Source organism: Macaca thibetana, chromosome 13, assembly GCF_024542745.1.
Source record: "Macaca thibetana thibetana isolate TM-01 chromosome 13, ASM2454274v1, whole genome shotgun sequence".
NCBI lineage: Eukaryota > Metazoa > Chordata > Mammalia > Primates > Cercopithecidae > Macaca > Macaca thibetana.
In genome coordinates, this window is record NC_065590.1 from 52,127,169 (window position 1) to 52,143,770 (window position 16,602).

Below are 16,602 nucleotides of genomic sequence, written 5' to 3' on the forward strand. Positions count from 1 at the left end.
CTACTTGTGAACAAAATAATAAGAAGCAAATGTGGGCCTACCCAGATGAAAGAGTAGTCTAGAGGAAGATTGGGGCGTTTAAAAACCAATGGTCCAGATAGCTTTGTACTGTGAATTCCTCTATTTCCTTGTAGAGTGCAACATGACACCTTTCTTTTAAGGGAATGTAACATGTCAAAGTGTTGACATGCAAATGTGTAAATATTCATTATAATGGAAAAACTTACTTCACAACATTAAAATCAGCACTGTTTTAAAACATGCAATCCCACAAGTATTATGAGTCTTCAGTTCGATATTTAATTTACATAAAATTTCCTTTTCAGCTGCCTGCTGAGCACTTCACTTGATTGTCATTACTTTGCATTTCTAAGAGAGAGCCCCATCAGCTGATGTTAGTTTGCTTCAGGAGCAGAGAAACAGGTAAGAGGGCTCTATACTGAAGAAAAAAAGGGTAAAAGTCAAGCAGTCTCTCAACATCAAATTATCTATATAAACACCTAAAATTATTTGCACTCAAGGTACCAAAATTAAAAAACGAAAAACAAAAAACTTTACCTTTATATGTTTTACTCCACAGCTAACCACTCTGTTTGGCTGATATGGATCCCAGGAAATATCAAAAATCTGTTCAAAACATTAAAAGTTGCCATGTTGGTCATTTGACATATTTTTGCCTTTTCCAAATACTAGTCCAATTGCCAAGACTCTACCCTAACATTTAGAACACAATGTTACCTGCACAGGATAAAAATGGAAGATTTGGCTTGGAATGAGTCAGGAACTAACATACATGTTATCACCTCATGTCTACTTACCTTAAAGCCTGAGTAGAGAGAGAACTTACCATAAAACAAACTGGTGTCATATTTTGGGATAAACAAATGGACAATTTAGGATCAATTTTTGATCAAATTTTTCAATAGCTCTCCACAATGCTAACACTTTGGAGATAGCTTTTCAATAGAAATTTAAAGAATTTTTAAATACTTATTTTTAACCAGGAAAACATTCAATAGTTAACTACAATTTAATGTGGCCAATAGTCTCTAGCAATCACAGAAGTTAATATTCCTAAACATAAGGCAGAGGCATTTATCTGACACTAACTTAAAACAGTCCCTCAGGCTATCATTTTAATCTGACCCAAATACTATTATATTTTCAATTATACGATGAACTGAAAATATATCTGCTACTACTATTTGTCATTCTTTAACAAGAGCTACCAGACAGTTTGCAGGTAGTTCTATTTCCATTTCAGAGACAAGAAGGAAAAGACCGTCAATCCTGAGAATCAAATCGCCCATAGCAATTGCTTAAAACAGGTATTTCCAGAGCCCATTTGAGATGCTGTCATTTAGTGGGTCTGGAATTTAGTTATTTAGTGGGTCCAGATACCCAAATCTTTAAACAGACTCCAGGAGATTCTGACAGAGGTGGATCCATGGACCACATTCCATGACACGCTGATAGAAAGGGAAGGACTACTTGTAAGGGACAAAGTCTAGACCAGAGAAATAACCTAGACCACTAACTGCTCATCACATATAAAGGAGCAATTAGGGTCCCCGGAAAGAGCACTGAAGAAAAAGTACTTGGTCCAAGTATCCATTTCAGCCATCCAAGCTCAGGCAAGTCTGAGCACCTCTAACCTTAACCTCATCTTCTCTACAGTGGATTATACCACCTCAAGTTTTGTTAAGGTCAATGAAGATAAAGTATATCAAGTTATTTTGCAGGGTATAAAACATTCATTATATAAATGTAATGGATTAAGTATTTTAGTGCCACTAAAATAATCTTGAAGATAATCTTGAAGTTAGCCACAAGCAGTAAATAATTCATACTGGTATCAGTAATAAAGAGCAAAATTATGTGTGACACAGATTATGGGGTCTGGGGGAACAGTGTTCCAAATAAAGCATTTCATTAAAACATCCTAAGATTACAGACTCAGCACTAGGTATATGCATCCTGGGAAAAATGAACTGAGGTACAGAAACAGCTTTCCTAGTTTCAGCTCCGAATTTGCTTTATTTGGGCATGGTCTGAACAGGTGGCAGCCTGCCATTGGCTGAAGCTGGCTGCCATTCAGCTATTTGTTACAGAAGCATACACCTAAATTTTCAGTCTGGTTACTTACCAAGCTAGGTTGCAGTTGATTTTGTAGAGACTTACCATATGGAGGGCAGCTGAGGCCAAATTTAGCCTAACAGTAAGAATTTTAACAATAAAAGTTCTTTCTATACAAGCCAAAGTGATTACATTAGGCTATTTCTAAGTAAGGAGATTTTACTGGTTTAAACTGTTTGTAACTTTAGTTTTCTACTTTTTCCAAGGTGATAAGATAGATAGACAGTATACTAGTCCAGGTCAGACTATATAAAATGATTCAGAAACAGAAGTAGTAAATGCAGCATAACTCAGATAAAATATTACATACGAGTATATATATATATATATATATATATATAAGCTGTGAAGTCTCCCCAGGGGATTCTATGTGTAGCTAGGATTGGGAACCACTGGACCAGTGGGGTACCAGGCCTCTCCCAGTGCTGAGGTTCTATTGTTGGTCACTCCTGAGCTTTCTGAAGACTTGATCCTGGAGTAGAATTTGCAACATCTGTGGGGTCTCCTTACAACTACAAACCTCCATAGATGAATGTGCCATTCGTACTTAAAATTTTTTTTAGGAGTTCCTTCTAAGCAAGAGACAGTGAATTTCATGTTTAATTAGAGCCTGATTCTACATCAAGCTTGTCCAACCCACAGCCCAGAATGGCTGTGAATGCAGCCCAACACAAATTTGTAAACTTTCTTAAGATATTATGAGATGATTTGATTTTTAGCTCATCAGCTATCATTAGTGTTGGTGTTTATGTGTGACCCAAGACAATTCTTCCACTGTGGCCCAGGGAAGCCAAAAGATTGGACAGCCTGTTCCACATGACCACTTACATTGTGCAGAAATACAAAACACCTAGAAATTCAAGTAAGACAGTCACGCAAATTCATTGTTTAAACTAGAGAACCCAAGATAATAAAGGAGTCAAATTATTTTAATCATGCAAGACACTGGCAAATTAGATTTCTGACCAGTTATATGTATAAACCCACTTCATCGCCTAAGACTACATGGAATTATTTCTGATCACACTGACTTCAATAGGAATAAGCAGGCCACATTCAATGTTCTCAAATACAACAAAGAATCACAAAGCTGTCATTACACTCATTCAAAATTAAAATGTGTACCCCTGTAATCATATTTTGTGACTATTTTCTAACAACTATTTCCATTTCTAAATGAATACGTCTAAACTATACATAATTTCAAATTCAATTCCATTTTGATTTCATAAAATAGTAAAATGCCAGCATCAAAAATTTGCTTTGCCTATGAAAAGCAGTAACAATCCATATAAAGTACTTGATCACCAGAAGCACATTAACACAGTTAGCTGTTAATCATGAAAAAAGAAGATGCTTATAAGTTTAATAGGAAAAATGTATACGTGAAAAATTAACTTTTAAAAACATTAGAAGTCTGAGAAGCAATATCACAGGTCCCCCCCAGTTCTGAAATCTGCATAGCTTGATCCAGCAAGTTCTTACCCGGTCAGAATGGCCAGTGGCTGAGGCCAGAAGTTTTCCCTTCCTCCAGTCCCAAATGCAGACTGTGTTTTTGGCATCCAACCCCACAGAGGCTAAACGCTAAGAATAAGAACAATAATTTAGTACCTAAAAGTGATGGGAAAATTTATTGACACTTGAGAAATAGTTACTGATTACTATGGGTTAGGCATTGAATTTCTTATAACAAACCGATTTCTCAAAACCCATCTTAAACCCAAAACTAAAAATATCTCAATAAATGACTCTCCATTAGCATATGCTGAAATTTCAGAAACCTAAGAGCTATAGCTCCTTTATCCTTTTAAGTGTAAGAAACATACAGGTAAACTCTCAGGAAACCTCTGATAAGTCAATAGAAATTACAGAAACAGAACTTGAAGGCAGTATTTGGAATTTTTAACTTAAAATTTTTAGGTAAAATCTTAATGTGAGATTTAATAGAACCCAGGATTCTATAGTCTAAAAGCTTCAAACTGCTAAAATTTAAGGGTTTGACGAATAGAATGAACATTAATTTTTAGTCTTCTATAATTTTACAAACATTTAAGGTGACTAAAAGATAATATAATCTAAGTAGAAGTAATCTGGTACTTCACCTCCCAGCCTAAATTCCTTGGGTTCAGGTCAGAACCTGTCCTTAAAGGAAAAATAAAATTCAACACATATGATTATATACAAAACCGAAAGTGTGAAAAACAGGCAACAGTCATACCAAAATCAGAGTTTCTTGCAGGATATCACTTGTAAGGAGACAGCATTGTGTAAGAAGTCTGAACTGTAAGTAGATTTGGCTTTTCTTTTCACTTTTAAGTAGCCAGACATAAGACCTTGCAAAATGAACCTCCTTAAATCTCAGTTGTCTCATTGGTACAAAGGGTATAGAAAATATTCATTCCTTCTACTTTGTTGGGTTGTTGTATGGGTCAAGTGAAGTAACGTAAATTAAAGAGGTTTTAAACATATGGTATTCCCCAATTATAAGAGCATGTACGTACTGAGTACATTCGAGAGTATGTCTGCATATGTGCACACTCAGTGTGGATGAAACAGCCAGCCACACATGGCTAAATGTATACATGTGCTGTTATGCAGGGATTCTTCAGGTTTCTTCACTAAACCTGGCTTCCACTAGGAATTTTTAATGTAACACACATCACTGGGTTTTTTTTTTTTTTAATGTGTCCTTAAAAAATGTCTTTGCTGTAATTTTTTAATTGAGGGTTTCAGCAATGGAAATAAGATGTGGTTGTATTTTTATTCATAAGAAAATCTGAATGGATGAATTCCATTCAGCTTATTCTTTTTAAGAGAAGAAAACCAGTTAACACAAATAGGGGCACTGAAGTAAAACCCGCATTTCTTGATTGAGAAAAAGCTGAAAGAAACCTATTTTGTTATCTGTAGTGACAGGTTCCATAGCTACCTGAAAAGCATTTCTACTGCCTTTTGTCGATTGTGAGGTGATGGGCCATTTGTCATTTCTAAATATCATTCGATTCCAGTTAACTCTGTCCAGGGAGTAAGGCGGACCTGAAGCAATAGTCATCAACAAGCCACGAAATCCATCATGGCTAACATACAAGAGGTTATTTCTCTCACCTGACAGTTAAGTACCACGCAATCCACCCCCACCACCATCCTTCAAAATGAAATCTAAAGGAAAATAGTTAGGATTCTAACATAAATTAACATGGACAAAAACTAAGTTAAAGCTGGATTTCCCTTTGCTGCATTACATTTTCTTGTGATACTTCAGAACAAATTGATAAAGAATGCTTGCTTGAATAACAAAATCAGATTAGAGAAGGTGCACACCAGTACACACAAAAGCATACATTTATACTTGTACATGCATATGGATTCTGACCCACTTCAGTTTATTTAGGAAGCCAATATAACTGCAAGCCTGAACAAATACTGGCATCCAGCTATTGTCTCTTTATGTAGACATACAAGAGAATGTATGCATTAAACTAACTGGATGAGATTACAGAGGAGTAAAATAAAGAACATATAATTCCAGGGGTCTACATATGTAGTGAATCTAGTTCTAGAAAGAAAAATGACTAGTGATTGATGCTCTCTTAAAATAGCAGAAAACAGCAAGTAAATGCTAATTGTTTTTCAAAAGTGACTCAAACCAGGTCAACTCCTATAATCCACTGAATTTCCCACAGACTTTCAGTTAAGCCTCTATGAATAATTTCACAGATCTTTGCATGGCACCAACTTACAGATTTAACTCTGAAATTTGTCAAAAATTAGACTGAAGGAATTAACAGGCAGAAACATGGAGGGTGAGAGAGAGAGAGGAAGGGTGGCACAGGAAATGGAGGCGGTTGAGAAAATGGGGAGAAGAGGCCCGGCCTTAGTGAGGAGATGAATGCAGCCGGAGCCAGCAATGACCCCTGTTTTTACTTTTTCTAGAACATATCAACCTATCTTTTCTGCCAAGTATTGCTGTAGGTCAAAGGAAGAAGAGAAAATGTTGTTGGGAGGGACTGGCCAGGCTTTGTAAAAACCTTTGGAGACTGAATCACTTCAATGGGCAAAAGGGTGAGTAGGACACTTTAGGTGGACAGGACAGACTGAGGAAGGGCCCAGAGGTACAAACGTGCAAGGTCTGGTACAGGAGTCTTGCAGATTTGTTCAATTCCACAAGGGCACAACGGCTAAAAGTCTAGAAAAGTTGGCTAAAACAGAATGCCCACTTAACAAAGTGTGGACTTTATTCACTGGGTACTCCAAGCTCTCATTGGTTTTAAACACTTTGACACTGTTTTCAGTTGATGAAATGCATTAGCAAGAAATTGCCTGTGAGGAGACTAAGAGGTTAAACTAAGTCAGACATGACATTGACTTATTAGCACTTACAGGACAGTGGCAGAGAGAATGCAAAGGAGAGAATGTCAGTTATTGTAAAGAAACACGAATACCCAGGAATTGATGATAGATTGAATTGGGAGAGGACAGGGAGAAGAAGCTAGAAATGACATCAAGGTAAAGAGTCAAGGATAATCTTCTCAGTGGATTATTAGGAGGTGATGTCATCTTTTGAAATCAAGAAGTACTACAGACATGCTCAGGGCTTGAGGTCTGTGAATAAGGCTTGGTCCAGCCCTTACTCCAAATAGGAAGCTAACAACAGACAACAAAGTAGAATTACTGGGCTATGGTGAACCTGATCAGCATGAATTAATGACTTCTTTTATGGAGGCTTTTTGACCAGATGGTGGGACTAGGGGAACCAATACCAAGGCCTATCCAGAGCTTGGTGTTAGTGCCACAGCTTTAAAGAGGAAAAAACAGGTAAAAAATTCTAGGAGGCTGTGTCAGGAGAACCAGCAAGGGTTGATGGATTTTTTAGTCTACTGGCTATTGGTATTATAGTTTTAAGTGAATTGTGAGAAGTCATTAAATAAAACAAGTAAAAAAAAAAAAAAAAAAAAAAGATACACACCTGTCCATCTGAGTCAAAAGCCAGGCAGGCAACTCCATGTGTATGGACATCTTTAAGAATAGACACAGTCTGGACATTATAGGAATCCCATATGCATATATATGGCTCCTTCCCGACTTGGCCAGTTGCAACAAGAGTTTTGTCTGGGTGTAAGGCAAGGCTGAAAGAGAAAAAGGTTTCTTTTCACATCTTCCAACTGAAGAAAACACTGATCATCTTTTATCCAAATCTGTTTCTCATTTAAATTATCTAACAAGGTGATCTCAAGAGGAAGAGGCTGAACTGTCCCCAAAGTCATTAATTACTTTGTCTAATTGAAACGTTCACTTTAGCAGAGAGGCTCAGCACAGTCTGACAATCTCATTTGGTCTTACCCACTGGTTACCTTGAAAATTAGGCGCTACTGTGATTGTAATTATTCAATTTAAAGTCATCTGTATAGTTTTATAATTGTTTTATGTTGTGAAATTTAATTATTGATTTTCAAAATATTGTTTTCAAGTTAGATTTTGACTTTAATTTTTTTTTTTTTAATGTTGTTGCTAGGGAAAGGTTCTCTTCTCAGAATTAAATCTGCTTGCAGAAGCGCCGGATACTATCCTCATTAGGATTTCAAAGCATGAAGGGGTCCCAGAGTCAAGTGCCATTTCTGTGTCTGTTGCTATAGATTATACAGTTTAAGTTAAAGTTTCCATTTTACATAGATCACTGTGACACCAAAAAACTACAAATTACAATTGTGGTTTGTATAACAATTTTCCTCTGTAGTTTGATAAAAATGAAACTTCGTCAAATACTAACTGATATTTTAAGGAGTCAGTAGCCGTTGAGAAGTATTTTTCCTAGATGGAAAAAAAAATCACCCTAATGTTTTAAATTCAGTGTGTACAGATGTTGTGCCTTTCTAAAAAAATAGATGTTGGGAATCAAGAGCACATTACCTATATAGGAAACTAGCTCATTGTATAAACTTATGCTTATATAATAAACAGAAATCGGCCGGGCGCGGTGGCTCAAGCCTGTAATCCCAGCACTTTGGGAGGCCGAGACGGGCGGATCACGAGGTCAGGAGATCGAGACCATCCCGGCTAACACGGTGAAACCCCATCTCTACTAAAAAAATACAAAAAACTAGCCGCGCGAAGTGGCGGGCGCCTGTGGTCCCAGCTACTCGGGAGGCTGAGGCAGGAGAATGGTGTAAACCCGGGAGGCGGAGCTTGCAGTGAGCTGAGATCCGGCCACTGCACTCCAGCCTGGGCGACAGAGCCAGACTCAGTCTCAAAAAAAAAAAAATAAATAAATAAATAAATAAAAAATAAACAGAAATAGAAATTTTCCCATTTCAATTTTCAGCATCTGCTTACACAGTAAATAGAAGTAGACTTTTTTTTTTTTTTTTCCAGTTTTTAGCGTGATGTTAATGAGAGTATACGTTCTGACATCAGACACTGGATTTGTATGTTGGCCGCCCTTGCTATCTCTGGTTCTTTGGACAAATTACTTCATCTTTTGCCTCAGTTTCCTCATCTAAAAAGAGGTAATACAGAAAACAGATGATACAGTGAGTCTAGAGTACTTAGCAGAGTGCCTGGCACAGAGTATGATGAATACAAATTTCATCATTTGTGTAATTGGCATTATATATCTATAACCAACATAAGCATATCTGTGTGAATATGGCTTCCAAAAACAAAATACGTACTTTAAATGCACGTTGGACATCTGAAAAATGCTCGCTGGAAAATATATCTTTAGGAATCTTCATAAGCAAGTAATACAAAAAACCCATAATAAAGGGTAGCTTTCACAATAGGTGAATGCTAGAAGCTTTGTAACTATTTAAGGTTGTAGAACACTTTGGCATTCAGTTGGTGAGAGATGATCAATAAGAAAGGACCCTCCCAATCTCAATTTTGTTGAGACACACCTGTTATTTCAAAGTATCTAGATGTCCCAGAAAACTGCAAGATTATGGCATGCCATGTTTGCTCATTAAGCTGAGTGGATGGAAGCAGTCTGAAAACTCTATTCACTTATTCAACAGGTCCTTATGGACCTACGGTATGTGAGGTACAGTACCATAGATATATAAACAGAAATCACACTGCTGTCTTTCAAGGAGCCCACTTTCAGGGGAAAGAGACATGTAAATAAATAATTACAATATGTCAATATATATACACAGTAACATAGAAAGATGGAGGATGGAGAAATATAGAGGATGGAGTGACCAGCTGTCCAGGACATTAGGGAAGACATGAGTTCATATGACAGACAAGGTGCAAAGGGGATTCATGAGAAAAGACAATGTCCTCCACAGTTTAAGTCTTACAGAGAATGGCAGGAAATGAGATGGGTCAGGCAGGCAGCGGCGGCTCTTGAAAGCTGTCTTAGCCAGGACAGGAAATTAGGGTACCAATGACTATTTTGAGCAGGACACAGCATAAACAGTTTCGTAGTTGAGGAAGGTAACCCTAGCAGTGATGAAATGCAGGGCCAAGGACAGATCTGTGAGGGGTGTTAGGATAGGCAGGGTGGTCAGTTAGGGACCAGGGAGAGATAGTGAGGGAAGACATGGGTAGAAGGGATAAAGAAGAAGAGTCAAGAGCTATTGGGGGCGAGAACAGAGAGGGAAAGGCTTAGGATGTTTGAGACTAAAGGACGAGCTTGGGCACGTTCAAGTTGAAAGAAGATTTTGTGTGGGCAACTGGGTTTGTAACTCACAGAGCCTGGCTATAGTAAAGTTTGAAGCCTATAAGCCTGATCCTGGGAAAAGATGGCCTAACTCTATCCTATTTTTAGTGGGGAACCCAAGGAGACTCCTCAGGTTAGCATCACACCTGGAGTCCTCAAGGCTAGGAAGATGATGATTGAGTAGATGGTATGCTCCGTGAGGGCAGGAGCTGTCTTCCATCACTCTAAACAGTTCATGGAACATGATACAGCAGAGTAAGCATTAACAAAATACTTCAAGAGGGAATGAATGGTGCCAATAATCTTGGCTGCCATATTGCCTCTCCCCCTGCTATAAGGCAACAGATTCCACCCAGGGACTAGAAAATAAAGAATGAGCATATTTCCCCTGGATGGCCAGAAACACTTTCAAGAGACATAAATTGAACTCTTTTGCTGTGATCACAGCTTCTGTTTTAAAATCCTTGAGATACTTGGTAGATTCCTGAGATTCTGAAGCATCCAGAAGGAAATAATAAATCACTGCTCCAGGCAGTTGTTCTTACTCTAATCCCATAATTCCTGACTTATTTCAGTTCTTTGAATGAGGGGTTGGGAGAATGGAATAAACAGATTTCAACAAGTCTTCAAATAACTTACCAGCCTTAGTTACTCAGCAGCGCTATCCCAAACACCTCACATTTTGGATTTAAAGTATTTTTACTTTGGTTATTGTTCTTTTCATTCATATTGAAGCCAATAAATTTATCACATTTATTAAAAAGTTCACATTGCAATTTTTTTTTTCTTGCCAGAAGTTCCTTCACACTGTTTGTTAAATCACCTCTTTACAGCCCTTTCTCCAGTCTTCCTTTGCCATTTGGGTACATTAACAAAGTGAGCTTTTTCTCCTTTCATGAGCCAGTCTCTGATGTCACCTCACTGGCTTGATGCAACATGATTGCTTAGAGTGACTCACAATGTTACCATTTATCTATGTCCATGTCAAGAACAGCAAGAACAGAGAACCACTTTTATTCCCTTTACTATTTGTTACCTTTCCCATCAGCTTCCCAGAAACTTCACTCCTTTCACCAGAGTGGCATGTCTCATCCAGGGCACAGCCAAATGGCATCCATATGTCATCCAGGGCACAGCCAAATGACATTTACTTCTCTTTTAAATTTGTCATGTCATTTCAAAAGCACATGTTAAGCCTCAAAAAAGGAGAAAAGCTCACAAACTTTACTCATTAGATTTGCAAGAGAATATAAGGTATCAATAATAGTGGAGTTACAGATTTATTAAATATTTATTTAATAAATAAAATTCCACATATCTTTGGAATTTTAGTTCAGAAGCATTTTAAATGACAGGTGAGTATTATGTTTGAATTTTCCCCATATGAAACCAAATCCATCCTTTTCCACCTATCTCAAAATTGCTCTTTGCTCCTTTCTGAGTTCTCTGAGCCTCTGAAGGCACCCTCCAGCCACACTGTTAGTCAACCAGCAGATTAAAAGGTCAGGTCTTTGTATACAATTATGGGGCTGTGATGGAAAGAACCCTGTCCCCTGAATTCCTAGGCTTTTTATAAGATCTCATGAGAAATGGCCAACTGTTGTGTTCTCCTACAGAGGAAGTCACAGAAGCGGAGAGTACCACCATCACACAAAATGCTTGTTCTACCTTGGGCTTCTTGTCATCCTCTTTACCATGTTATGACTGGATGTATGGACACTACTTATCTCTATTTTAAGTCTATCTGCCAACTGAGAGTCCGTATATTTAATTCTCTGCTTTTCTAAGAAAACTTGCAACTTTTTCAAGTTATTTTAGCTATGACAACACTGTCACAATATTAAAACTTTTAAAGTTGACATCCTTTCATTAAGAGTCTCAATACAATGCAAGTCTCATTCCACACCTACATAAAAAGGTTTGCTGTCACTCTTTTTCCTTTGGTACTCAGTTTATTGCATTTATTGTAATTTACATATGGCAACAAAAAAGGGATCAAGTTTTGAAAGAACTGTTTTTTAATACATAAACCTGGTTCTGTTGGGAAATCCCATCTTCTGTTACCATAGCAACAGAAAGCACTGCAGAGAAGGACTTTCACCGACCTATCTGGGAGAAGAAATTGATTTCTTTCTCTAGCATGCCAGGAGGGAAAAGCATGTCCTTCCTGATGTCAGATGAGATCAGGAAGATTTCCAAACAGCTTGTGTAAAAGAAAAGATGAGAATCAAAAGGGTCATGGAAGGAAATAGCCTTGCTTACAAAATTAAACAACAACAAAAAACACTAATCAATACTAATCATTCTTGATTCTTTGAGGCAAAAAATTTTATGAGCACTTGTTCCAAGTGCAGTATTTAAAAAATATTCATAATTCTTAAGCCTCATTTCATTTTTGCCCAGGCTGCTTCAGCGATTCTCAGTAATAATTTATATGTTTTTTCTTTTTTTTAAACAAAAAGGTCTCACCAGGAAAGCATGAAAGCCTTCTCCCTCCCTCCCCTGAAGATAACCTTGAGAGCAGCTTTCCAATGTCAGAGGCAGAGGCACATAAAAATTAGGTTGGATTGTCTGAGGACAGAAGGGGAGGTTGCTGTTTTGGGGATTGAAGGGTGAGTGACCCAACCTCAGTGGATGTTCATCTGCAAGGCAGAAAAGGCAAAAGCAGGCCTAATTTGAACACAGTGGCCTGGAAATAGTGGAACCTCAGATGGGGATGGCTGCATTCCAGTCCCGGTCCCAAGAGATGCGCTTAGTACTTGAGTGCCCCACCACAACTGTGATCTCGACACCACAGAGAGGGCCCCGTCTTCCAGGAGGTGAGCTTGGGCAGCACAAACAGGAACGACAGCAACATGGACAAACCACCAAACTCCACTGCCATTTTCCTGAATTATGTGAACCCCACAGAATCCGTATAATCCATGGTCGAGCAGGGGGCCCTAAAACTGGACTTTAACAAGCTTGATGAGTGGTGCATCTCATGAGAATGTGATATAGTAACATAAAGAAACATAATACCTTGCCATAATTGTATGCTATACTTACTGGTAGGAAACTATATTCCAGCAATACCTTCGTATAAAAGAATGGTTGAAAACATGCCATACAGTGGCATGGTTGGAGCCAGCTTAGACTGGCTACCAAAACTTGATTAAGTTTTAGCAACTTTGTAAACCAGTTAATCACAGCCACTGTTAGATATTATATAGATTTACAATTACATAAATTATATTAAAAGCAAAGGTAATACATACTGAAAGCTCATCACTTGGTAATTATTTTACTACATTTAATTGTTCTCTATAGTCGTAAAGTTATTTATTGCTATCCTATCCGTATGGTAGAAATACCATAGATGGTGTATTACTACATACCTCTTCCCAACTCCATTTTCAACGATGTCACATTGGTGGCTTGAAGTCAGCCATAGTGGATTACATCACAGAAATCAGTAAGTGCTACAAATCAGGGCTTAATTTATTGTTTTGTTGATTGTCTAAAGAGATAGGATACAATGTTGATAATGCAGAATAAGCATAAAAGTGTGTCACTCTGTAGCTGTTACATTGTAAATACAAAAAATTGAGAAAACATTCTCAATATTCTCTCACATCATTGACCAACAAGTGTAGTTCCAACACAAATGTTGGCTGATAGCTTTATTTACATTAATAAGGAAAATGTAAAACATACATATTGGAACCTTAATCATTTGCCAATGATGTGAACAACTTCCTTGCTGAACCAGATGGTAATCAAGAATTTATTCCTCATTTGATTTTGTCAAGTCATGGTTAAACTGCAACCATAGACTGACCACAGATACAGGGTTTAGAAAAAGAGTAAAAAAAAAAAAAAAAAAAAAAAAAAAAATCAATGAAAGCATTCTATCAGAATTGATTGGCTGTATGGAATAAAAAGTATGACATTTTATTATTTGCAAGTTGTGCATTATATATTATTTATATCAGTAAAGTGTATAAGTTTATTAACGCATATGCATACATTTTTTTCTCCTGGAGAGCTGTTTGTTCAGTGACAAGTGCATCACTGAAACCTGTCTCCTCTACTTACTGGGAAAGAACCGTTTCCCATATATCACCTTCAGCAAATTACTCAACCTCTCTGTGCTCCAGTTTCTCATCCATAAGAATGGGAATAATAACAGTACCTACCTCAAAGAAAGTGGGTATTATGAGGACTTAATAAATCCTAAAGCAGTGATTAAAACAGTAGCACTTAAAACATACCACTATATAGGTGTATTGTTATTAATTAACTGCCATGTGATGGACCCACATGAAACCTACCCCTCACCCCTAAGAACGGACATTCTTTTTTTTTTTTTTGGAGACAGAGTTTCACTCTTGTTGCCCAGGCTGGAGTGCAATAGCGTGATCTTGGCTCACTGCAACCTCCACTTCCCAGGTTCAAGTGATTCTCCTGCCTCAGCCTCCCGAGTAGTTGGGACTACAGGCACATGCTACCACGCCCAGCCATTTTTTGTATTTTTAATAGAGACAGGGTTTCGCTATGTTGGCCAGGCTGGTCTCGAACACCTGACCTCAGGTGATCCACCCACCTCAGCCTCCCAAAGTGCTGGGATTACAAGCATGAGCCACCGTGCCTGGCCAGGAATAGACATTCTAAGTCAGAGAAACTCATGTACATAGTGAGCTATAGTGAACTCTCTTTGAATTTAAAAATAAGACTATCCTCTGAGATTTAAACTGATAAAAACCATTCAGAATGGACAAGATCAGTTATTTGAAGATGCTTCCCTAACAAGAAAAGATCTAAAGCAAGAAAAACAGTTTAGAAGTTTAATCCAGTCATGACTGGACAGTAAGAGAACCTGGTCTCAACTACTGGGAAAAATATACACATATATACTACATGTATATATATACATACACACATATATACGTACATGTATATGTCAGAAAAAAATGTTAATAAAAGTAGAAGTTCTGCTTAAAGTCTTTATTAAAAGGAATTAGAATTAAGACATAATATTGCTATAAGGATAGACATACAAATCAATGGTATAGAATTGAATCCATATACAGACCCACACTTATATGATCAACTCGTTTCCAGCAAAAGTGTTAAGATAACTCATCGGGATAAAGGATTGTTTTTCAACAGATAGTGCTGGAACAACTAGGTATCCATATGGAAAGAAGTGAACCTTATCTTCCCTTCTACTATATACAAAAAAACCTCAAATTTAAGAGCTAAACCATGTCATTGATAGAAAAAAAAATAAGAAAATCTTTGTGATCTTTGAAAGATAATGGTCTCCTAGAGAACAAACAAACATGAACCATTAAACAAAGGATAAATTGGACTTAAAAAATAAAAACTTCTGGTTTTTGATAGACACTATTAGGAAAATGAAAAGGCAAACCACAGACTAGGAGAATGAAAAGAAAAAAACAACAAAATCACTGAAACTTCTACCCAGAATATATAAAAATGCTTACAATTTAATAAGAACACAACTCAATTTAAAATATGGCTAAAAGGCCTGAACATTGTCAAGGACAACTAAAATTTAAAAGACTGATAATACCAAGTGTTGCTGAAGACACAGAGCAACTCCAATGCATATATATTGCTAACAGGAAATGTAAAATGATAAATCACTTTGGAAAGTCTTTTGGCAGTTGCTTATAATGCTTACCATTATGATCTGGCTATTCCACTCTTTGGAATTTATCCAAGAGAAACAAAAAGGAAATGTCTAAACAAAGACTTGCATACAAGTCTTTATAGATTTATAAGAGCCAGAAATTGGAAATAGGTCACATGTCCAACAAGTGAATGGATATATTATCATCTATTCATGCAATGGCATTGTTCTCAGCCATAAACAGAAATGGAACTAGTGACATCCACAGCATGGATTAATCTCAAAAATATTATATTGAAAGAGCCCTGGAGCATTCAGTGGAATACTCAAGTCACTAATACCTTCATCATATGTTAGTTGCCAAGAGATACTGTTTCTAGTTCACAACCCCAAAAATAAAAGGTATGAAAATATAACCTAAGGCTATAAAGGTAAATATTAAGGGAATAAAAAATAAAATAACCCTCAGGGAGGAGAAGGAAAGTGATGTAAGAATGGTATCAAGTATCTTAAAAGGAAGTCAACATGTCTAAAGAAAATAAGAAATAGCCATTAATCATACTGTTTTGAGATGTGGAAGTAACAACCAGAGAGAACAGTCATGAAAATTAGAAGTGTTCCTTTAAAAAGTAGATTGCAGATAGGAAAGAGCAGGGCAGGGGCAAATTTACATTATAATGCTTTCTGTAATTTTGTATCTCCATTGTTCTGATACAAATATAAAGATTAAAACAAAAGTGATCCTGGAGAAATATAAACTGATTAACTTACACAAGAAGGCATCTGTTGGTTTAGAAGCCTTCCACAGGCAGGAAGTGGGAAGGGTTGTCTGATGGCTGTATCAGATTTATCAACCCCCAGATGTTCTCATCAGTATAATTGCTACTGATAAAAGAATTTGATCAGCATGGCTAGTCTTACAGTGCATTCTCTGAAAAAGAAGAAATACTGCCTAAGACTGTAACACAACAATTTGCTAATGAGAAGTTTCACTAATGAGAGGGGTCTATGTGAAACCCAGCTTTCTGGAGCTATTCATCCTTTTTTCCTCCTCTCTTTAAGCAAGGAGTATGACTCAAGCATTGAGGATTATATCTGGCAGAAGTCCTGGTAATTTAGGATAATTAAATATGCCAGTCATGTGTTTCAGTAAGGTCTGATTAAATAC

The 16,602-nt window shown here is 37.1% G+C and overlaps 1 protein-coding gene across 2 annotated transcripts in view; it reads right to left on the reverse strand.

Annotated features, from left to right (window-relative positions):
* EML6 (EMAP like 6) overlaps window positions 1-16,602 on the reverse strand; it is a 256,852-nt gene that overhangs the window by 154,066 nt on the left and 86,184 nt on the right. For both annotated transcript variants that reach the window (XM_050754620.1, XM_050754623.1), the window contains 3 exons: window positions 7,103-7,262; window positions 3,622-3,720; window positions 559-627 (listed from right to left, as the gene is read on the reverse strand). In XM_050754620.1, the coding sequence (XP_050610577.1) occupies window positions 559-627; window positions 3,622-3,720; window positions 7,103-7,262 (328 nt within the window). The remainder of the gene's footprint in view (window positions 1-558; window positions 628-3,621; window positions 3,721-7,102; window positions 7,263-16,602) is intronic.